General features: G+C 39.5%; 1 protein-coding gene across 3 annotated transcripts in view; it reads right to left on the bottom strand.

The window, feature by feature from the left end:
* Positions 1-25,639, bottom strand: part of HSD17B12 (hydroxysteroid (17-beta) dehydrogenase 12) — a 125,878-nt gene that overhangs the window by 56,636 nt on the left and 43,603 nt on the right. For all 3 annotated transcript variants that reach the window (XM_014543297.1, XM_005870738.1, XM_014543298.1), the window contains one exon: positions 21,013-21,088. In XM_014543297.1, the coding sequence (XP_014398783.1) occupies positions 21,013-21,088 (76 nt within the window). The remainder of the gene's footprint in view (positions 1-21,012; positions 21,089-25,639) is intronic.

The raw sequence follows: 25,639 nt of genomic DNA, 5'->3' as shown, positions 1-25,639 counted from the left end.
TTCTACAGTCCCTGCAAATGAAACAGAATTTCTTTCCAGATGTGTTTCTTAGAGAGGCTGCAAAGGATAATAGAGGATGTAAACTCAGTGGTCCTCAGGGGTCAAGCACGTTACTCAAGTGAGTGAAGAGAGCCTAATAGAAGTATATGCACATGCACAGTGTGAGTGGGGAGGGCTGTGCCACCCTGGACAGAGCAAGGCCATTTAAAGGGCAACTGGTCCACAATTCCAGCTGATTGCTGCCCTACAGGAAGGTTGGGCCCAGCGTTAAGAGATCATTTGGATTTTCAAAAGAAGACATAAATTAAAATTTATGTGAATAACTGACATGTGCTGGTTTTTAAAACAAAAAGTGGGACAAGCAAAACTTGTCTAAAAGGTACCTGTTTGATATATCAGAAGAGAAGATTGCTATGGCAACAAGTCTCTAAGGAACCAGGAAAAACCCGAGGAATCAAGATACCAGCAAGAGTTGACATTTCTTCCTCTGAGGAAGATAAAAGACTAGGCATCTGGAGACACATGCTGAGTAAAACAGGCCCTTTGTTAGGAGGAAAACAATAAGAAATGGCAGAGAAAGTGTGGGGAGATCTCTACAGCAGTGGTTTTCAAACTTCATTGCAATCCGTCCTTTTATCAAGATAATGCAAAGCTCAAGTTATTAAACTGATCAAAGCACAGTGACCAACACTGAAGCAGTAGGAAAGCTGGAGTCCCACCCATGAGGACAACCCCTATCTGGCTGGTGGTCCAACATCTAGCCACACAAATCACTACTTAAAAAACACACAAAGGATGAATAAAGGCTTTCTAGAGTTGGGTAGTGATAGCAACACCCTCCATACAATTCAGATCTGGGAGTTAAAAAGACAGGTTCTAAGCAATTCGAGATTAGCAAACAAGGTACACATTCAAGGCACCTTGGGACCCTGGATTAATACCATAAAGGATAAACTGAGGGGGGTGGATAATTAGAAATATCAACCAGGAGTAGAAGGAAAACTAGACCTACAGTTAGAAGGCCTGCAACTGAAAATCAGCTTTTCAGCCTTCCATGTGATCTTGGGTTACCTTGCCAGGCTGTCCACATAATGGTTCATAGGATCAACTATGAATATTCATTCCACTGCTTATTCAAAAAACATCTCAAATATGACTGTTAATCAAAGCTTATTTTAATGTCAATACACAGCTTTATTCAGTAATTCAAAGTCATCCTTAAATACATGGCTGTGTCTTAAACAATGAAGAGAAACAAATACATCTATTTTAATTAAAATTTTCATATATCCTTTAAATGATCCAAAGATAAAAACTGTAATTCAAACACCATCACAATGTAAATTTAGCTTAGTTTGTTTTCTTATTCTCTTGATGCTGTATTATTCTCATGTTATGTTTTGGGGATATACCTCCAAAGTTACCATTCAGTGACCCAGCAATAATATTTAAAGTATATTTAAGAGAAGGGGTATAATGGAGCACACAGTTATGGAGAAGCTGAGGTCTGAACTCTGTACAACTCTTATTAATTAGGTATGACTTGATTTCTCAGACTTAGTTTCCATATTTACAAAGTGAGGGTTTTAGTCCATCAGTAGTTTCTAAAGGGGGATGCTCTTTAAAATCATGTGGAGTATGTTTTCCTAAACATGCTTAAACATGATTCTATGGATTCCACAAAAGTGAATATATTTACATTTGTGGCTTAATATTTTTTAACATATTTTTGTTGACTTCAGAGAGGAAGGGAGAGGGAAAGAGAGACAGAAACATCCATGATGAGAGAGAATCACTTATCGGCTGCCTCCTGCACACCCCACACTGGGGATCGAGCCTGCAACCCGGGCATGTGCCCTGACCGGGAATCGAACCGTGACCTCCTGGTTCAAGGTCCACACTCAATCACTGAGCCATGCCGACAGGACTGTGGCTTAATATTTTTATCCTATTGAAGAGTGACTCCATTTTAGATATTATACATCTCTACAACATTAAACCAAATAGAAGCACAATAAAGGCTGATTCTATATCAACATTTTTTCTATTTCTAGTAGCTTGCTGTCATTAAATATTAATCCTATTTGTGTGTTTTTTTAAACAAAGGAATAAAGTAATTCAAAATGTATGAAGTTTATAGCTGATTTTAATGGACTCCTCTTCTCTTTGGTTCTAGTATTAGATATAGCACTAGATCATTTAAGTTAGTTGATTTATAGTTATTTTCAAGATTAGCATGAAACAAATTATGCATTTAATAAGTAATGGTATAATGACATGACATTATCAAAACAATGAATAATTAACAAGAAACTATATAACTTCACTTGATGGAAAAGTCCAATTAAAGTGACCCTTTTCGCCCTAGCTGATTTGGCTTGGTGGATAGAGCATCAGCCTGCGGACTGAAGGGTCCCAGGTTCAGTTCTGGTCAAGGGCATATGCCTGGGTTGCGGGCTTGATTCCCAGTAGGGGGCGTGCAGGAGGCAGCCGATCGATGATTCTCTCTCATCATTGATGTTTCTCTCTATCTCCATCTCTCTCTCTCCCTCTCCCTTCCTCTCTAAAATCAATAAAAATATATTTATAAATAAATAAATAAAGTGACCCTTTTCCATAAAACTTTCAAAGTATTTTCTCTCTACCATGAAAAAGGAAGAAATCCTATATAAAACTACTAAGCTTTATAACTGTTTCAAAGAATATGCCTTTTTATGTATTCTTTCATAGCTGATGGCTGTACCCCAAATTACAATTATCCACTTATAACAACAACTAAAAATTCAATAGTGGGAGGAAAAACACTAATCATCTACTTAACTGGGACCCATTTCAGAACTCCTTGGTCCCACATTCCCCAAATCAAAAAAAGGTTTTTTACACAAAAATCCCTGAACCATCAATAATCCAAGGTAAGACCACTTACTGTTTTAAAGAAACCATACAAACATAAGCAAACATTTTAATTAAGAGGTATAGCTAGTGTCTGGCCATGGAGCAGCACACACCCACATGCCAGCTGTAGAACAGCCACGTTCAAGCAGCTGCCTTGATTGGAGATGCAGACCAACTAATTAGCCTGGGCCAACTAATTAGTAGGTATGCTACATTTTTAACAAAATATCCACCCATATTACAGATGTTGTTCACTATCTCAGTCAACAATTTGTAACAAACAGTAGTAACCAAGGTGAAATAAGGTACACTCCGTGAAATTGCTTAGTTGAACAGCTTTACAACAGGATCCCACATTAGCTTAGAAAACCACTTGTGATAAAATTGGAACATAAACTAAATTTCCATATAAGATTAAGAATAAGACGAGGTTTCCAAATGGCTCTTCAGTCACCAAAAGAATACTTGTTAAGTAGGCACACCCCTTTAAACCGTGCCAGGCTGCATGCAAACGTTTCCAGAAGGATTGTGTCCTTTTCTCTTTAAAGTCTAATGCAGACAACTGTTTTTAGGCATGTGTGGAGATTATATTTACCAGGAAATCTATAATAATAAAAAAAATGGGGGGATAGCACGTAAAAGGGGGCCTTCTGCTCCCAGTCATGATGTTATAACGGAGGTCAGACTTACTCTATTGCCTTAAACCAAGAAAAGTGGACTAAATATATGAAACAATGGTTCTCAGATCTTGAATAATAGAAGGTTCAGGCCAGCAATAGCTAAGAGAAGGTAAACAAATGAGGGTGGTTGTCCTAGTTTATTGTCCTGAGATATTTTCTAGGCCAGTATGAAGAGGAACTCAAGTAGAGACCAGCATTCCCCCCTGAATTGAGGAAACCAATGAGCATTTGAGGAAGACAGAGGCCCTAGAATTAACAGGCAGAGTACAGAGAAAGAAAAGAGAGTGAGAGAGAGAATAAGAGCAAAAAAGACAGGCAGAGGTGGAAAGGCCATACTATGCTATTTATGTTCATGAAAGTAGAGGGAGAACATTTTAAGAAGAGATAAGAAAGATATAAAAATGACCTAAATTTTCATATGGAGAAAAAAAAATACAATGTCTAGATTAAAAAAAAAATTCACTAACAAAATTAACAGATGAGTCACTGCAGAAATAAAGTTAATGAATATTAAGACACGCCATGGCCACTATCCAAAATAAAACGGACAGGAAAAAAAAGGAACGCAACATCAGTGAGTTGAGGGACAACCTCACTCTGTTTAAATATATGTATAAACGCAATACCATATTTCTATGGGGGAATAGAAAAAATAATTGATAAATAGCCATGTTTTTTCAAATATAATGAAAACTAAAACAAATAAATTTAAGATAAACTCCTCCAACTAGGAGAAACATGAAGAAAACTACACAAAGGGACAAAATATTCAAATCATTGGTTAATGATAAAGAGAAAATCTTAAAAATAACGGGAGGATATTTTTCTTATTATCACAAGGAAAAAACTGAAACACACACAAAGACATGGAGGCTAAATAATTGGTTACTAAACAATGAATGGGTTAACAATGAGATCAAGAAGGAAGTAAAAAGATACCTTGAAACAAATGAAAATGAGAACACAACAACCCAAAATCTATGCAACATAGCAAAAGCAGTCCTAAGAGGGAAATTCATAGCATTATAGGCCTACCTCAAGAAACAAGAAAAATCTCAAATTAACCTTCTAACTTTACACTTAAAGGATTTAGAAAAAGAATAACAAACAAAGCCCAAAGTGCAAAGAAGAAAGGAAATAATTAAGATCAGAGCTGAAATAAACAAAATAGAGTCTAAAAAGAACAATACAAAAGATCGATGAAATGAAGAGCTCGCTTTTTAAAAAAGTAAGCAAGATTGACAAACCTTTAACCAGACTCATGAAGAAAAAGAGAGAGGACCCAAATAAAATCAGAAATGAAAGAGAAGTAACAACTGACACCAAATAAATACAAAGGATTACAAGAATACTAGGGACCCAGTGCATGAATTTATGCACCTTAAAAGGAACTGGGGGCTGTGAGGCTACAGTAGGCACAGGGGCGGGACTCGGGCCATCCTCCGCGACACTCCCGGCCCCTCCTGCCACGCCCCTGTCCTGTCCCGGTCTGCAAGCAGCCCCACTCCCGCTGCCGCCACTCCCACACACTGACAGTGTTGGCCCTGCTCACACCCGCTGACTGTGCAGAGCGATTGGGGGCGGTACCAGCAGTGGGTGCAAGTGGGGCCGGCGCTGTCAGCGGGGGTGTGAGCCACGGCTGCTGCCTGATTGCCCCTCAGGCACAGGGGGAAGTGGAGAGGCCCTCAGGGGCAATTGGGGCCAGCAGCCGCTGCTTGCACCTGCTGATGGCACCAAGTGATCAGGACCGGTGCCAGGCACCGGCTGCAAGTGTAAGCGGCGGCTCCGGCACTGGCTGCGGGTGCAAGCAGGGCTGGCGCTGGCAGTGGGTGAGAGCGACGGCTCCAGCGCAAGCAGTGGGTGCAAGCACCAGGCGGGACCACGGCATGCGGGAGCAAAGAATTTTCAGTAACCACCAGAGGCTCACCCCGATGACAGCGATCAGCGCCCTGCCTTGGTCTAGCACCCTACCCCCCCCCCCACCTGCTCCACCATCCCGCCAAGGCCAACGCCCGCCATGTTCCACACACACACACACACCCTGGTGGTCAGCGCACGTCATAGTGACTGGTTGTTCGGTTATTCCGGTTGTTCCACCATTCAGCCTATTTGCCTTTTATTATATAGGAGAAGGAGGATATTACAAACAACTATATGCCAACAAATTGGACAGTCTAAATGAAGTGGAGAAATTCCTAGAAATACACAATCTTCTAAAACTGAGTCAGGACGAATCCAAGAATCTTAATAGAGCAAATATAACTAATGAAATCAAAGCAGTAATAACAAAAACTCCCAGCAAACAAAAGTCCTGGACCGGATGGCTTCACAGGTGAATTTACCAAACATTCAAAGAACTAACACTTACCCTTCCCAAACTATTCCAAAAAATTCAAGAGAAGGGAAGACTCCTAAGCTCATTTTACAAGGCCAGCATTATCCTCATTATCAAAACCAGATAAAGACACTACAAAGAAAGAAATTATAGGCCAATATCCCTGATGAATACGGATGATAAAACCCTCAACAAAATATTAACAAACCGATCCAGCAATACATTAAAAAGATCATACACCATGATCAAGTGGGATTTATCCTGGAGATACTATGTTGGCACGATATCTGCAAATCAATTAATGTGATATACCACATAAACAAAATGAAGAATAAAAATCACAAGATCATATCAATAGATGCAAAAAATCCAGCATCCATTTATGATAAAAACTCTCAGCAAAGTGGGAACAGAGGGAACATACCTCAACGTAATAAAGGCCATATATGACAAACCCACAGCCAACATCATACTCAATGGGCAAAAACTGAAAGTGTTTCCCTTAAGATCAGGAACAAGACAGGATGTCTACTTTCACCATTCTTATTCAACAGAGTACTGGAAGTCCTAGCCACAATAATCAGACAAGAAGAGGAAATAAAAGGCACCCAACTGGAAAGGAAGAAATAAAACCGTCATTATTTATAGATGACATCATACTGTATATAGAGAATTCTAAAGATTCCACCAGAAAACTACTGGAACTGATAAAATGAATGAAATAAAGTAGCAGAATACAAAATAAATATCCAGAAATCAGCTGCATGTTAGAAATGAACTATCAGAAAGGGAAACTAAGAAAACCATTCCATTTATAATTGCATCAAAATAATAAAATACCCAGGAATAAATTTAACAAAGGATGTAAAAGACCTGTACTTGGAAAAATATAAGACACTGAAAAAAGAAATTGAAGAAGAAATATATAAGTGGAAGCATATAGTGTGTTCATGAATGGGAAGAATTAACTTTATTAAAATGTTCATACTACCCACAGCAATCTATAGATTTAAGGCAATTCCCATCAAGATATCAATAACGTATTTCACAGAACTAGAACAAATATTCCAAATAATTATATGGATCCACAAAAGACCCTGACTAGCCTAAGCAATCTTGAGAATAAATAACAAAGTTGGAGGAATCACACTGCCTATCAAACTATACTACAAGGCCATAATAATCAAAACAACATGATACTAGCATAAAAATAGACATATAAAGGGTGTTCCAAAAATGTATAGACACACTTTGAATAATTACAAAGGCAGTACTTATTAAAATACATTTCATTCTCAAAATTGAGCTATCAGCTGTTAAAAATGTGTATATATTTTTTGGGACACCCTATAGATCAATGGAACAGAATAGAGAACCCAGAAATAAACTCAAGCCTTTATGATCAATTAACATTTGACAAAGGAGGCAAGAACGTACAATTGGATAAAGATAGTCTATTCAAAAAATGGTGCTGGAAAAATCAGACAGATACGTGGAAAAGAAAGAAGAGAAGAGAAGAGAAGAGAAGAGAAGAGAAGAGAAGAGAAGAGAAGAGAAGAGAAGAGAAGAAAAGAAAAAAGAAGAGAAAAGAAACTAGACCACCTTCTTACACTATACACAAGAATAAACTCATAATGGGTCAAAGACTTAAATGTTAGACTCGAAACCATAGGCAGTAAAATCTTGGACATTTCTCGTAGCAATATTTTTTCTGATGTATCTCCTCAGGCAAGAGAAACAAAAAATAATAATAAACAAACGGGACTACTTCAAACTGAAAAGTTATTTTACAGCAAAGGAAACCATCAACAAAATGAAAAGACAACCTCCTGAATGGGAGAACATATTTATCAATGATACAAAGGGGTTAATATCCAAAATTTATAAAGAACTCATAAAACTTAACAATAAAACAAACAATCCAATTTAAAAAATGGGCAAAGGGCCTGAATAGAAACTTCTCCAAAGAGCACATACAGACGGCCAATAGATGTATGCTCAACGTCACTAATCATTGGAGAAATGCAAATTAAAACCACAATGAGGTATCACCTCACACCTGTCAGAATGGCTATCAATAAATTTTAAAAAAACAAACAAAAAAAACACAGCAAATATTGGCGAGGATGTGGAGACAAGAGAACCCTTGTGCACTGTTGGGGGAAATGCAGATTGGTGCAGTCACCGTGGAAGGCAGTATGGAGTTACCTCAAAAATTAAAAATGAGCCCTGACTGGTTTGGCTCAGTGGATTGAGCATCGGCCTGAAGACTGAAGGGTCCCAGGTTCAATTCCAGTCAAGGGCATGTACCATGGTTGCAGGCACATCCCCAGGAGGGGTTGTGTAGGAGGCAGCTGATCGATGTTTCTGACTCTCTATCCCTTTCCCTTCCTCTCTCTGTAAAAAAATCAATAAAATATATATTTTTTTAAAAAATAAAAATGAAACTGCCATCTGACCCAGAGATTCGACTTCTTGGAATATATCCAAAGAAACCTGAAACACAAATTCTAAACAATATATGCACCCTTATCTTTATTGCAGCATTATTTACAATAGCCAAGGTTTGGAAGTAGCCCAAATGCCCATCAGTATATGAGTGGATAAAAAAATGGGGGTACATTTACACAATGGAATACTACTTGTCAAAAAAAAAAAAAAAAAAGAGAGAAGGAAATCTTACCCTTTGCAACAGCATGGATGACCTGGAGACTATTATGCTTAGTGAAATAAGCCACTCAAAGAAAAACAAGTACCATATGGTTTCACTTAGATATGGAATCTAATGAACAAAATAAGCTAACAAACATAGAAACAGACTCATAGGTACAGAGAATAGACTGACAGCTGTCAAAGGTAAGGGGGCTGGATGAAAAAGGGGAGGGGATTAAGCAAGAAAAAAAAACAAACAACTCATAGATATAGACAACAGTATGGTGATTTCCAGAAGGAAATGGGGTGGAGGGAGGTAGAAGATAGTAAAGGGGGGATAAATGGTGATGGAAGGAGACTGAGTGGTGAACACACAATACAATATACAGATTATGTATTATAGAACTGTACACCTGAAACCTATATAATTTTATTAACCAATGTCACCCCAATAAATTAAATAAATTTTTTAAAGAAAAAAATGCGCTAATATAAACTTTTAAAATATTTAAATACTTGGTAAATGAACCAGGATTATATAAGAATCCAAGTTGTACAGAAACCTAAATTAAGGTAAATCTTTGGGCTAATAAGATTTGTTTTGATCATTTAAATTTAAAAATAGGTATATGTCTCCTTCCTGTATAAAATATAATGCCACTGTTACATTTTATTCTCTGAACTTTTAAATTTTCTACACAGGTTTTACCAGTTAGATATATTAGTACTGCTTCCACAAATGATTTAAACTTTTAAAAATTGATGTCTTTATAAAAAGATTGGCTCTTTTAAACTTCAGACAAAGCTACATATCATTTCATCTTCATTACTCTTCCCATCTGCTGTGTAAAACTTTCAAATGTCCTGACAAACCTGCTATCAATAAAGATTGCAGTGCTCTGCAATGTCAATCCTATATAATAAAAGCCCAATATGCAAATCAACTGAACCGTGGAACGACTGGTGGAACGACCAGTCGCTATGATGCACACTGACCACCAGGGGGCAGATACTCAACGCAGGAGCTGCCCCCAGCCCTCAGACCCAGGCCAAGGTGGGTGCCAGCAGGGGCCCCCATATCGCCCCACAGAGCGGCCCGGATCACTGGCCAGGCCTAGAGACCCTACCCGTGCACGAATTTCATACACCGGGCCTCCAGTGTAAATATAATTCTGATGATTCTTAATTGACTTAAGATACTATACCAATATCAGAGTGAGTTAAATAATGAGGAATCTTTGGTTACCTGAACGATTTCTGAACTCCAATTAGCATGGCAAATTCAATTTGGTATATACATTATTTTATAACATAATAACAGAAAACAAAGTTAATACATTTTGAGCTCCAGGTAAAAGTGTTAACTTGTCATCTGGTATGACATATATTAAATATATTAAAACCAACAAAGAAAGCTTAGGAATTAAATAGCTTGAACCCAGTTGTTCAGATTAAAATTGATCTTTGATAATATAATCTTAATGAGAACGCTATAAAAAATTATCCTGTGCCTTTAGTACCTAGCCTAGCCAGCAATGGTTCCTTATCTCCCCAGAACACTCTCACTTCCTAACAGCCTGTTAACTTTTTGAGCTTTTGTGTTGACTTTTGTCATGCCCTTGAGTCATTTTTAGTAAAAGTTTCTTATTTCTGCAAAGGCTTGATTTCCTAATAATTATTGTTTCATGTAGCTTTGTTTTATTTTAATTACTGTCACTCTAAACCAAGACTGTAATCATTTCTTGCCTTGGGCATCTATGACTTAAGCTTATATTTTTCTATAATCACTAGTCTCCTGGCAACTCTTTGTAATACAGCTTTCACAAATTGGGGCCCCAAATTAAGAATAATAAAATTGTTAAGATATATTTTTATACCCAAACTATTTCTAGTATTTCTCAGATAGCCACTAGATAGCACTATTGAGCAAGGAGGAGATAAGGAAGAACTAGATTTGTAGTGTACTCTCCTTATCTTTAATTAGCCCAACTCTCTTATGAGAGTTGCCCTAATATAAGAAAAGCCAAGCCCTAGCAGGTTTGGCTCAACGGATAGAGCGTTGGCCTATGGACTAAAGGATCCCAGGTTCAATTCCAGCCAAGGGCACATGCCTGGGTTTCGGGCTTGATCTCCCCCAGTAGGGGGCAAGCGGGAGTCAGCCAATCAATGATTATCTCTCATCACTGATGTTTTTATCTCTCTCTCTCCCTTCTTCTCCGAAATCAATAATATATATTAATCTATATAATAAAGAGCCAGGGTCTTAACGACCAAAAGCTCGACCAGACCAGAAGTCAGTGCTGGGTTGCTGTGGAGACCCAGCACTGACTGGGGCAGCTGCAGGCGCCCAGACCCAGCACTGACTGCCTAGGGGGCTGTGGATCAGGCCCGGAGACAGGTCTGCAGAGAGAGAGGCAGGGTCTGATCCCTAGCTTCTGTGGCAGCCGTTGATCAGAACTTGCCTCTCTTTCTCTCCCGGCCTGGCCAACAGCTGTACTTCCACTTCTCTCCAGGCCTCCACCAGGTCTACTGATCAGCCCCACCTTTCTGATCAGGCCCTGTTGATAGGCCCAGAGATGCTGACTGGCATAGAAACTGACCAATCAGAACCAAATCTGGGTCAACTGTGAGGAGCCAATGGCTGCCTAGGAGGCGGAGCTTTTGACGCTGACTGGCATAGAAACTAACCAATCAGAACCAAATTGGCTGGCAGAGGAGGGCAGTTGGGGGGCGAAATCAGGCCTGCAGGGGAGGGCAGTTAGGGATGATCAGGCAGGCAGAGGCAGTTAGGGGTGATCAGGCAGGCAAGCAGAGAGGTTAGGGGCGATCAGGCAGGCAGGCAGGTGAGTGGTTAGGAGCCAGCAGTCCCAGATTGTGAGAGGGGTGTCCAACCACCGGTTGAGGCCCGATCCCTGTGGGATTGGACATCCGGTGGTCGGACATCCCCTGAGGCGTCCCTATTTGGAGTGGGTGCAGGCTGGGCTGAGGGAACCCCCCTGCTCCGTGCATGAATTTCGTGCACCAGGCCTCTAGTATATATATGAAAAGCCAAGGTATAACTATTAATAAATATGATTCAACATCTGTATACTTTTCAGGGTAAAAGAAACATTCATGATTCATGATATCATGAACAAAGACTGGCAGAAGTGAACAAAATTATTTCTAAGGTTATGTTTCTAAGTATAAGATACTCTTGTTAATTGATGGCAATTTAAAAACATACTCTATAGAAATCCCTGAAGATTTATCAATGTCTTTAGTGTCCATCACAAGGCTCATGCCCTCAGGATAATCACTGACTAAATTATTAATTAGCTCTATATTATATCCCAACAGGGGATTCCATTCTGACACTGTTAATTACTGTAATAAAGTAACCAGAGACCATCAGTCTTATTAACAGGTGGTTCCTACTTTTCCTTCAAGCTTGCCAAAAATCTTAAATCAGAGAGTTGAGTCTTTAGGAAGAAACATCCAGTGACTCATAGCCTGAGTGTAGGCCTGTATCAGTACACTTGGCTATTATTGATGCTGCAGAGAATCAACTCAGGTCAGGCTTCCTTCCCAGTGTAACCCAACACTGCCACCAAAAGCAGACCATCAGACAAATGCAACAGAAAACAGTGAATTTATAGGCCTTTTTATTTGAAAATCAGACACTGTAAAAGCATGCAGCTGATCCAAGTTCCAACGGAATGAGAATTAATTTTGCAAGACTAAATGGACCAATGAGGAAAATTTAATAGTGGTTTGGAGAATATATATTTTCTTCCTTCTTAATTTTTTATTAACTCTCATTGTGTCTGGCTATATCTGAGCAAGTCAGAATGATACACTCTGAATGAATGTATGTTTTCTGGGAAGTCTTAACATGGCAGATTGTATTTCCCAAATCCAGATTTTATTTTCAAAAAATATCTCCCTTCCCACATGTTCTCCACAGCTGCCAAGTCACTCCCCCATCAAGAGGTGGAGCCTTTTCCTCCCCACTTGAATCTGGGCAGGTTCAGGGCTGCTTTGACCAACATAGAGTATGGCAGAAGTAACACCATATGAATTCTGAGAGTAGGTCACAAAAACAAATCAGCTTCTGCCTGGTTATCTTGGAACATTCCCTCTGAAGGAAGATAGTTACCACTGAGGAAATCCAACTACCCTGAGATGGCCATGCTAGAGAGGCTACCCGTGGGCACTTGAGCCACCAGTTCCAGCTCTCCAGTCATTCCCCATGGCACCAGCCTGTGAGAGAAGCCATCTTGGGTCTTCCAGACCAGACCACCCATCAGCTGAGTATCAGTGAAGGACCTTGGTAATGCCATAAGGAGCAAAAGAGTTTTCCCACAGTGCCGGCAAAATTCCTGACCAGCAGAATGTGTGAGCATTTAAAATCATTGTTATTTTACATTGATAAGTTTGGAGTGTTATGCAGCAAAAGTAAGTGAAACATAAACTAGTAAATTATTGGGTGAATTTAAAGAGGGTAATTGTGTAGAAAACACAACACATTGATTGGCCTTGTCTGCAAAACTAATCAGAACAATCTACACTAATAAAAGAGAAAGATGCAAATTGACCATACCTTTGTGATGCCCACCAGCCAATCAGGAGTATGCAAATTAACCCAACAAAGATGGTGGGTTAATTTGCATATACAGGCACCAAGTGGCCAGGTGCAGGGCAGGGCGGGGTGGGATGCAGGCGTTCCGCACCGCCCCAGCCGCTCTGGGCCTCTGGGCAGCGTGGGAAGGCGGAAAGGCGGCTCCAGCCAGAGCGAAGGCGGTGCCGGCAGCCAGGGGAAGGAAGGCCCATTCTTGCACAAATCTTCATGCATCGAGCCTCTAGTCCTATATAATAAAAGCCTAATATGCTAAGTGTCCAGTCATCTGTTCAACCAATCAAAGCGTAATATGCTAATGATATGCTAAGGCCACTCAACCACTTGCTCTGACATGCACTGACCACCAGGGGCCAGACGGTCCAACCGGTAGGTTAGCTTGCTGCTAGGGACCGGCCGATCAGGACTGAGCAAGATGGGCTGGACACACCCTGGAGCATTCCCACAGTCCCTCCCTGGCTAGCCAACCTCCTGCGTCCCTCCCCAGCCCCGATCGTGCACCAGTAGGGTCCCTCGGCCTGGCCTGCACCCACTCACAATCCGGGCTGAGGGACCTCCCCCCACAGGTGCACAAATTTCATGCACCAGGCCTCTAGTGGTTAAATATTATACATGTCTTTACTGAGTTCTTTTATGTTACATGACAATGTAATTATTTGCATAAGCTCAATAAGAATCTATCCTTCTCCCTATCAGAAAATAATTATAGAAAACAAATTTGTAACCATGACCATACCACAAATGTTTCATTTAATTAATTTCATTTAATTAGGCATAACAAGCCCACTAGGAAGGAAAAGGGTTGCTCTCCATTTTGTGGAATCTGCTGCAAAAGCCTCCCTGGTACCTCCATGGCTTGTGGAGTCCCCGTTTTATAAGTAGTAAAGAATGTCACTTTCTGGAAGGCCAGGAACACTGATAAATTTGGGGATCTTGGACAAAACCAGGAAAGGCAAACTGGATGGTTCCTGGTTCCTTACCTTGGACTATGTGAATGAACTCAAAGGGCAAAAGAAATATTTCTGCTGCTATAGAAGTGATAGAAAAATATATGTGACTCTACGGGCCGTATTAGATTAACTCTCTAACATCATGTGGTTCTAATTTTATTAAATATAAAACACAAAGGTCTTTATGTGATCACTAATGCTTCATTGACCTTATGCAAATAAAACATGCTAAATGTAAAAAGCATTATACTAATTATACTGATAGTGCATCAGAAAATTGAGCAACAAACTTATTTGGTCAAATCCACATCAGACCTGCACAGATTTGATAATAGGTAAAAATTTAAAAAATGAAACTGATATTTCTTCTAAAAGCTTTGCATTTCAAAAGAGAAAGTCATGGCAGGGCCATACTAAAGCTTTACACCTGAGATAAATTACAAAGAAGAGAAACATATTTTTTTTAAAAAAAATCAAAGACAGAAATGTTTGCTTTCTGAAATCGAAGCTGTCTGAACTGTATGCAATCAGATTTACCACATAATATAACTGTAAATATCACCATCTCTATACATATTCTGTAATAAGTTGTTCTGAAAGCTAGATCCTTTATTGCAAGTAACAACTCAGGTCAGAGTTCAAATCAAAATTGACTAAAATACTTAATAAATTAATAATCCTAGATAACAATGATAATACAATAAGCTTATTATATGTGATGACTTTCAGTTTGTCTTAATTCCATAGGTGACAGATACCGTAGCCTTACAAAGAACTATAATTTTATCAAAGCAGTCAATCCTGAGAAAGTACTTATCCACTGTTGGCAAAACATTTAGCTCCTTACTAAATTATATATAATCCTTTTAAATTTTTTCTGAAGAACTTCGACTTAGGAGTAGGTTGTCCTCCGCACTCGTAAGGAATTGCTTCTAAAGGCATAGAATCCCCAAGTCTACATAAAAACAGTGGAGAATTAGAAGGTGAGGAGCCAAAAAGTCCCCTATTTTCAACTGACACCTGGTTTTCTTTTCTTTTCTTTTTTCTTTTTTTCTTTTTAATTGATTTCAAAGAGGAAGGGATAGAGAGAGAGGAGATAGAAACATCAATGATGAGAAAGAATTACTGGTTGGCTGCTCCTGCACACCCCCCATTGGAGATCGAGCCTAAAACCCAGGCAATGTGCCCTGACCAGGAATCAAACCGTTATCTCCTGGTTCATAGGTTGATGCTCAAACACTGAGTCACACTGACCAGGTGTGCTTTCTTTTTCAATCTCCTCCTTTCCTTTTTTCTTCTTTCAGTCAGATAGGGGAAAAGAGAGATTGAGTTTAATCCACTGGAGTGAGTTTAAGTGCTGTGCTGGGCCAGAGGAGACGAGTTAGCCTAGTTAAACTAACTTGCTAGACTTGTTACATGACTGAACTCTGACTGGTACAGTAAATGGCATCAGGGGTGGGGTCCCACATAAACTTCAAAGAACTTTTTTTCATTTACAAAAGGGTTTATTTCTGCAAAAGAATCAGACTGTCCACTTTACATTTAGGGAACAAACATTAATAATTATTTGAGCATATGAAAGTACGTATTCAGTATTATATTGATTGAGGAATTTTTTAATTGAATTTATGGGGGTGATATTGGTTGATAAAATTATATAGGTTTCAGGTGAAAATTCTATAATACATCATCTGTATATTGTATTGTGTGTTTACCACCCCAAGTCAAGTCTCCTTCCATCACCATTTATCCTTTCCCCTCTCCTACTTTCCCCTATCCCCCCACACTCACACCCGTTCCCTCTGGTAATCACCATACTGTTGTGCACGTCTATGAGTTGTTATTTTTTGCTTAATCCCTTCACCTTTTCACCCCCCACCAACTCCCCTCCCCTCTGACAGCTGTCAGTCTATTCTCTGTATCTATGAGTCTGTTTCTATTTTGTTTGTTACCTTATTTTGTTCCTTAGATTCCACACATATGGTACTCGTCTTTCTCTGACTGGCTTATTTCACTTAACATAGTACCCTCCAGGTCCATCCATGCTGTAGGATTTCCTTTTTTATGGCTGAGCAATATTCCACTGTATACTACAGCAATATTCCAGATATACCACAGCTTTCTTATCCACTCTCCTACTGATAGGCACTTAGGCTGCTTCCAAATCTTGGCTATTGTAAATAATGCTGCAATGAACATAGGGGTGCATATATTCTTTGAATGAGTGTTTCGGGTGTCTTTGGATATATTCCCAGAAGTGGAATCTCTGGGTCATAAGGTAGTTCTATTTTTAATTTACGAGGAACCTCCATACTGTTTTCAATAGAGGCCGCACCAATCTGCATTCCCACCAACAGTGCGTGAGGGTTTCCTTTTCTCAGAAGACTTCTGTATTGGTTTGATTTGATCCATCATGTAATAGCATCACCATTCATCAAATAAACACTGGTTGCTGGTTATAATGAAGTATTTACTGAAGAATTGCTTTATGAACCCAAATGACCACTACATTTGAGTTTGGCAAAAATAAGTACAAAGATTGGGACATGGTAGGGCTGCTTTTGAATGCACTGGAGCACTTCCCGAAAGAAAACAGCAAGCTCGGGTCTTTAAACTGTCAGCTCAGATTTATGATCAGAGGAAGAGAGAATTACTATGGCGGCCCTAATAAAAACTTTTATGTTTTATATAGCCACTGAGCTCACCTTGCTAACATCAGACTTAACTGTGCCAGTTGCAGAATTACAATGTAAGTTGAATTCCACATAGACTCACCATGTTTCATGTAAAAGTGAAAGCACAGAATGAGAAAGAGTGAGATCCTGAGACAGGATAGGGATATCTGGGTGGACTCAGCTGAAGCCGAGAATCCTGAACCCCCAAAGTTACTCTGAGCCTCCCCAGCCAGTGGAAATAGAAATAGCCTGCTCTCCTGTGTCTGAAGAGACTAGCTCTCCCTGGCTTCAAGAACCTGTAATAACCTCACCATAACTCTAAGGGTGGTTTTCTTGCAAGAGAATTCCTCTTCTCAAGACCCAACTGGCCCATGCCTTACTGCCACCCATAATAGGGTTCCAGCAAACATTCTCTGGGAAAGAAGTACCAAGTCTGATCACAAAGTAGTGCCGAAACCGGTTTGGCTCAGTGGATAGAGCGTCGGCCTGCGGACTGAAGGGTCCCAGGTTCGATTCCGGTCAAGGGCATGTACCTTGGTTGCGGGCACATCCCCAGTGGGGAGTGTGCAGGAGGCAGCTGATCGATGTTTCTAGCTCTCTATCTCTCTCCCTTCCTCTCTGTAAAAAAATCAATAAAAAATATATTTAAAAACAAAGTAGTTAACTTACACACACAAATAATTGCAAGATTTTGCTATTTTGTATTGGTAGAAACCTGGGACATCTGTGTGAGAAGAATTCTAAGACTGTTAGACTGAAGAAAAGAGAATATAACACCAGATTGGGCCTTTTTTTTTTTTAATATGAGTCACTTACCAGAGCTTTATAATTTAATGGTTAGCTTATACAACTGGAAAGGATTCTTAAGAGTTATCGTGGTCCCCATAATAGCCTACAATTAATACAATTGGGAGGTCACAACTTGCCTGGCATAATGTAGAGGCAGGGATCCAAGAGTTTATGGAAACAGGAATGTTGGCGTGGATTTATCACATGTAACTTGCAAACACAACCCCCACCACCTCTATGCCAAGAGGGCCCAGTGAATACTCCCTTCACCAAGGCTCCAGCTTCATAACAAGAATACAATTATATGGGCAAGAGGTTATTAACCTGGCCCTTTAATGCCCTGCCAGTTAATAAAACTCGCCATGTTGCTACTAAATAAGAATATCTCCATTTTCTCTCTCTAGCTCCTTTTTTGTTTCTTAATGGTTCTTACTACAAATGGCAATTATTTACTTGTCTGGTTTTCTGTTTTGCTTGTTGTTGTTTTTTGACCTATATGTTTCTCTGTCTCTTCCACTAGCATATAAATTCCATGAGGGCAAGGACTGTATCTACCTCACTCACGCTGTGTTCTGACTGCCTGGCACAGCACCTGGGACACATGCATTCGATGAAGATGTGTGGAAAGTATAAGCAGAGTTAGTCTGTCTTTGCCAACATTAAATTTTGGTCCTTTCTACTCCTGGAATAGATCTGTTCATGAAAACATTATCCTCCCAAAGAGATGATCTACAATGAGTTGAAAACTTGAACAAATGTATAAATCTCCTCCATGTACTTCAGCTTAGAACGAATGGCCTGGTCTGCTGATATCACGTCTTCCATTAAATTTTTATTATTCCCAGAAAAAAATGTTTTTCAAATTTTTCAACAAGGAAAAAAAACACCACATTTCCTTATAATAAAAGTCAATTCAGTACCAGCACCATCTGTTCCATCATGAATGTTTGAACAGGATCTAGTCTTACTCCAATCATATTTCTGTCCACAGTCACATGTCACCTCAGATCATAAGTTAACCAAATTCTCAAATATCATTAAAGTAGATCTTCTGACTCGTTAAGCAATTTTTGTACAGGCTGTAGCACTTGCTTGAAAGAGTGTCATGAGGTAGCTTTTCTTGTTCCTGTATCAATCATTCATAGCAGAGCATTTAAAAATATGAAGTTCCATTTAATAAAAAGTTTCTCTTTTCTGCATATGAACTTTTACTTTTTGGCAATTAAGAAAGAAACAGTGCTAAGCCCTGGCTGAGTGGCTCAGTTGGTTGGAGCATTGTCCTTACACCAAAATGTTGCAGGTTTGATTCTCGATCAGGGCACATACCTAGGTTGTGAGTTCGATCCCCTATCAGGTTGTGTACAGGAAGCAACTGAGCAATATCTCTCTCTCTCTCTCTCTCTCTCTCTCTCTCTCTCTCTCTCTCTCTCATCAATAAGCATACATCCTCGAGTTAGGATTAAAAAAAAAAACAGTACTAAGATCCAGGCAGTATGCAAAGATCAGCTACTATCTAAGTAACTACACCTCAGGTTCATTAGTGTCACAGCTTCATTCAAATTCACACCTCAGCAAAATTGCAAAATACTCTGTGTCTTGGACTTTCAGGGTGGCATTTACATAGTTGAAACCTTGAAAGTTAAAATCCTTAAATGCCAAGGACTTCTCGTGTATCTATATACCACATGCTTACCTTTGTAAAGATCTGTGCTCTCAGGGGTCAAAAAAAAATTTAACACACCTTTGTAAAGATCTGTGCTCTCAGGGGTCAAAAAAAATTTAACACACGTAATATTAGGAATCTATAAAGATCATTTTTCACCTAAAAAATTAAATGCATCTATGTGTAACCTGTCCAGTAGAACGAGATATGGTCTGGAAAGCAATAACAAAAATATATACCTCACAAGGATGCATGAAGGATCAAAGGGGATAATACATGTGAGGTAAAATAATAAAGCACTATATAAATGTTAGTAGTAGGTGGTAATGTTAATAAAAACACAATACATTGTACACCTTAAATTTAGTACATAACTTTAAATGTCAATTATGTCTCAATAAAAGGTGCAAAAAAATAATAATAAAATACAGTAACAATCCCCTCTTCTCAAAGAATTGGGGCAGTTTGTTAGTTGGCTACTTAGATAAGTCAGTTAAAGCAAGGAATCCTATACAATGATAAATACACATTGTAACCATTTTATTTTAATTTAAACCATGTATAAGTAGAATCATTCACCAATCCTCTATGTGGGGCCAAGGCCTTTATCTTTGAGTTTAGATCTACTGAATGGAATTCCAGTCTTCCTTGCATAAACCACACCCATAATGCAGCATTCATATATGGCAGTTCCAGTTGTTTTAAAATGCAACAAAAGCTTCAACACAATGAAATAATCAGAGAGTAAATTTCTTCTTTCTTTTTATAATTTTTCCAATATTTCACACTTGTCTTATTAGCCCCTAATTTCTGAAAAAACTCCCTTTTCTCACTTTTTTCAGAGCATTCAACTTAGTTTTTATAGAAATAACTTCCCTTTTTACACCAAGATTGCAACAGTTTACAGAATATTTATAACAAATGCATAAATGAGTTTGGGAACCAACACAACTGACTCTTAATAAGTAAATAATGTGACTTGTGGGCGTAAACGGTGTAAAAGTGCACAAGCATCTCCCCCGGAGAGGTAGCTCAGTTAGTTAGAGCATCGTCCCGATACACCAAGGTTTCGGGTTCAGTACCCAGTCAGGGCGCATACAATAATCAGCCAGTGAATGCATGGATAGGTGGAACAAAATATGAATGTTTCTGTCTATCTGTCTGTCTCTCCCCCACACCCTCTAATCAATAAAGAAAGAAAAAAGTGCACAAGCGTCATACTGAGAAGTCTACCAGCCATAGGCCCCATACTGGGAACATCAGTAACTTTTACCAAGGATATGGACAGCACTGATTTATCCATCTAGCTGGTTAATTAGATATCAGTTTAAAAAGTCTTTGCATATGTAGTTCGGGTCTCAAGCACAGCTGACAAAGAAAGTTCAAAAGTTTCCCCATCTCTCACACACATACACACACACACACACACACACACGCTATACTTTGTATTTTTCTTCAATCATATATAATACACATTTTAGAGACAATAAACTCAATAAGTAAAAAACCACACAAGAATACTAAAATGAAGCAACAAAAAATATATAAGTAGAACATGATAAAATAATCAGAGAATTTGACTCCTGACAAACTAAATGAGTCAGCAAAAGACATTTTAAGCAAATTATAGTGGCCCTATATTAATTTGAAAAAATTGATGATCCACCTTAAAAACAGCCTGGTAACAGAATGAGAAAGAAGCTTTTGTATTTATTTTCTAATCATGAGGGCGGGGAGGGTGATGTGAGAACTTACTTATTTCACAGGAAACGTCATTCAGTTTATCCTGGGACCTGCTGATAAGGACAACCTTCATTCCACACTTTGCCAACTGAAATAGCAAAAGAGACACCAAACAGTTGAGTCATACCTGTGCATTTTATTGAAAACAGACATTAGATATATTCTCATTTTAAGAAAACCTGACCATATGATAATCCAAATTAAAAAACAAGCAAACAGCCCTAGCTGGTTTGGCTCAATGGACAGAGCGTCGGACTGCGGACTGAAGGTCCCAGGTTCAATTCTGGTCAAGGACACATGCCCGGGTTGTGGGCTCGATCCCCAGTTGGGGGCGTGCAGGAGGCAGCTGATTAATGATTCTCTCTCATCACTGATGTTTCTATCTCTCTCTCCTTCTCTCTTTCTCTCTCAAGTCAATAAAAATACTAGTATATTAAAAAAAAAAAACATACAAGCAAACAAATAAATTCCAGTGTAATAAATGGGCAATCCAAAATAAAGACTTTACAGGACTCCCCAAAGGATTATCTTTCTAAATCAAGCTAGTATACAAATGTAAAAAGGTTTTAGAAGGAAGACTGTTACTTTTCATTTTGTACCCAGCTATACTGTTTGAATTCTTGAAATCATAATATACACAAAACTTTTTAGTGAACTATTCCACACAGCATATAAATGAGCCATAAATTAGCTGCTATGCACTATTAGTGATTTACTAAACTAATATTCCAGTCTTAAATTCTAGAGTTGGTTTTTATTAAATAATAAGTGATATTGCAAATGAGGAGATATAGAACATTTTTTAATAAAAATAACAAAGGTTGGTAATAATTTATTAAATTATTCTGCTGTAAAACCACTAAAGAAACCATGAGTCCAAACTGGTATGTGGTTTTCTCTTTTTCAATTAACAGGGAGGGAGGATAAGGAAAAGCTTTTATTTATAGAAAAATAGCATCTACTAAGTATAGAAGGAAAGATATCATTAGAAAAGTCACAATTTTTAAAGCACCATGGTAATAACTAATTTAGGCAAAAATTTTCAATGGATGTTAAAATCACTGGGTGGCCCTAACCGGTTTGGCTCAGTGGATAGAGCGTCGGCCTTTGGACTGAAGGGTCCCAGGTTCGATTCCGGTCAAGGGCATGTACCTTGGTTGCGGGCATATCCCCAGTAGGGGGTGTGCAGGAGGCAGCTGATCGATGTTTCTCTCTCATCGATGTTTCTAACTCTATCCCTCTCCCTTCCTCTCTGTAAAAAATCAATAAAATATATTTTTAAAAAAAATCACTGGGTGAAAATCATTGCTGGGAAATGGGATATTCACACAGTCTCAAAGTACTACCCCACATACTACTTATTAATTACAAAGGGGAAAGGCACCTTTATAATGGAGAATTATGGTGGGCAGCATTTTCATAAATGACTTCTGTTTTTTATAATTTTTATTTATTGACTTTAGAGAGAGGGGGGAAGAGAGAAAGAGAAAGCGAAAGATAAATTTTTGTTGTTCCACTTGTTTATGCATTCATTGGTTGATCCTTGTATGTGCCCTGACTGGGGATCAAACCCCATAACCTTGGTGTAGAGGACCGATGTTCAAACCAACTGAGCTACCTGGTCAGGGCCAAATGATTTGTCTTAAGGTAGTCGATAATAAGACAAGTAGACTTCTTGTGCCTCCTGATAAGATATAGTCAGGATACAATAGCACTTGTGTAGCAATCATGCTAAAAAACGTTTAATTAGAATCTAATCACGGGGAAAAAAATCAGACAAATTCAAATTGAGAAACTTTTATAAAGCTGGCCTGAATTTTTCAAAAATGCCAGTTACACAAAAAAGAGGGGGGGGAGAGGGGGGGCCTAGGAAACTCTTCCAATCAAGAGACATGACACCTTAATGCAATGCATAATTCTTAACTAGATGTGAAACCACAAATAAAAGAGCTACAAGGAAAGTTTCTGGGGCAATTGGGAAATCTGCATGTAGGCTATATGCTATATAGAAATACTAGAGGCCTGGTGCACGACATTCATGCACTGGGGGTGGGGGGAGGGTCCCTCATTCCAGCCTGCGCCCTCTCGAGTTCCGGGACCCCTCGCTCCTTACTGCCTGCCTGTTCGATGCTCCTTAGCACTGCCGCGGAGGTGGGAGAGGCTCCTACCACCGCTATTGCGCTCGCTAGCTGTGAACCCGGCTTCTGGTTAAGTGGCGCTCCCCCTATGGGAGCGCACTGACCACCAGGGGGCAGCTCCTGCATTGAGCATCTACTCCCTGGTGGTCAGTGTGCATCATAGCAACCAGTCATTCTGCTGTTCAGTCAATTTGCATATTAGGCTTTTATTATATAGGATTATATCAAGTTAAACTCTGTGTGACCACTGCATTGCTGGCTATAAGGGTGAACATTTTAAGATTCAGGGTGAAATACCTAAGGGTGAATTATTATGATGCCTATAACTCACAAACGGTCCATCTAAATTATAATTATAATAAAATTAAATGTGGCAAATGTTAATAATTGGGGAATCCCAGTGAAGGGTATATGGGTGTTCATTATATTCTTCTTCAACTTTCTGTAGTTTTGCTATTCAAAATAAACTAGAAAAACAAAAGAGCCCTGGCTGGTTTTGCTCAGTGAATAGAGCGTTGGCCTGTGAACTGAAGGGTCCCAGGTTCGATTCCCATCAAGGGCACATGCCCGGTTTGTGGGCTCAATCCCCGGTGGGGGACTTGCAGGAGGCAGCCGATCCAGGATTCTCTTTCATCATGGATGTTTCTATCTCTCTCTCCCTCTTCCCTCCTCTCTGAAATCAATAAAAATATATTTAAAAAAAGAAAGAAAAGAAAAACAAAAGAGGATTTTTTAAACAAGGAAGAACCTTTGGGAGTGACAAATGAGAGATTCAGTGGATCCGCCAGGATCTTCATCTCAACTGGGCACTGTCATAGGCTGTGGGTGCCTTCTCGGAACTGGAAGGCAGGGAAGCTTCCCTGAAGAGTACTGCCAAGGTCCCTGCTTTGTATGATGGCCTTCAAACTAATGGTTTCCTATCCTTTCATTACATTCCAGAGAATCTGAACACTGCCTGTGTCTGCCAATATCTTTCTGTCCATCAAAGTCCTTCTCATGAAAATGATACCATAAACTAGCATGGAAATATAACCTATATAATAACATATCCACCTTTTGGAAAATAATTCAAAACTGAGGACTATCCAATTACTCAAAAAAAAAAAAAAAGCACCTTCTTACATAATATATTCCATATATAGCATACAAACCATAAACTCAAAATGAATTAAAGACTTAAATTTAAGACTCGAAACCATAACACTCCTAAAAGACATAGGAAGTAAATTCTCTGATAATTCTCTTAGTAATATTTTTTCTGAAATATCTCCTCAGACAAGAGAAACAAAAGAAAAAAATAAACAAATGGGGCTACATCAAACTAAAAAGCTTTTGCACAACAAAGGAAATCATCAATAAAACGAAAAGACAACATACTGAATGAAAGAACATATTCCCCAATGGTGCATCTGCTAAGGGGTTAATATCCAAAATTTGTACAGAACTCATATAACTCAATACCAAAATATACAGTCTAATTGTCTAATTAAAAAATGGACAGAGGACCTGAATAGACACTTCTCCAAAGGGGACATACAAATGGCCTATTGACACAAAAAGATGCTCAATATTACTAATCATCAGAGAAATGCAAATTAAAACCACAATGAGATATCATCTCACACCTGTCAGAATGGCTATCATCATTAAATCAACAACCAACAAGTGTTGGCAAGATGTGAGAAAAGAGAACTCTGGTGCACTGTTGGTGGTATTGTAGACTGGTGCAGCCAGGGCATATGGCCCTGATTAGCCAATCCTCAAATAATCCTATAAAATAAAAGCACAGTATGCAAATTGTCTCCTCGACCAGGAGTTGTCCAGAGTTCGACCAGGGGGGAGGGGCCGGCCGGGGGAAGGGAGTGAGTACCCGGCCGGCGGCTAGCAGTTGCTAGGGACCCTACCAGTGCATGAATTTCATGCACTGGGCCTCTAGTTAAAAACAGAACTATACCCACTAATTCCACTTCTGGGTATATATCTGAGGACATTTAAAACACTAATTCAAAAAGATATATGTATCCCATGTTCATTATGGTGTAATATTTACAACTAGAGGCCCAGTGCACAAAAATTGTGCGCTTGGGGGGGAGGGGGGGGTCCCTCAGCCCGGCCTGTGCCCTCTCACAGTCTAGGACCCCTCAGGGGATGTCCACTTGCCAGCAGGGAGCAGGCCTAAGCTGAAGTCGGGCATCCTTAGTGCTGCTGAGGAGGCAGGAGAGGCTCCCACCACCACCGCTGCGCTGGCAACCGTCAGCCTGGCTTGTGGCTGAGCAGAGCTCCCCCTGTGGGAGCACACTGACCACCAGGGGGCAGCTCCTGCATTGAGCATCTGCCCTCTGGTGGTCAGTGTGTGTCATAGTGACCAGTCATTCCCAGTCTTTCTGCTGTTAGGGTCAGTTTGCATATTACCCTTTTACTATATAGGATAGAGGCCTGGTACACAGGTGGGGGCCAGCTGGTTTGCCCTGAAGGGTGTCCCGGATCAGGGTGGGGGTCCC

This window comes from Myotis brandtii, unplaced genomic scaffold (genome assembly GCF_000412655.1).
Source record: "Myotis brandtii unplaced genomic scaffold, ASM41265v1 scaffold324, whole genome shotgun sequence".
Lineage (NCBI taxonomy): Eukaryota > Metazoa > Chordata > Mammalia > Chiroptera > Vespertilionidae > Myotis > Myotis brandtii.
The sequence above is the reverse complement of the archived record's forward strand: the minus strand, read 5'-3'. Positions and strand labels throughout refer to the sequence as shown.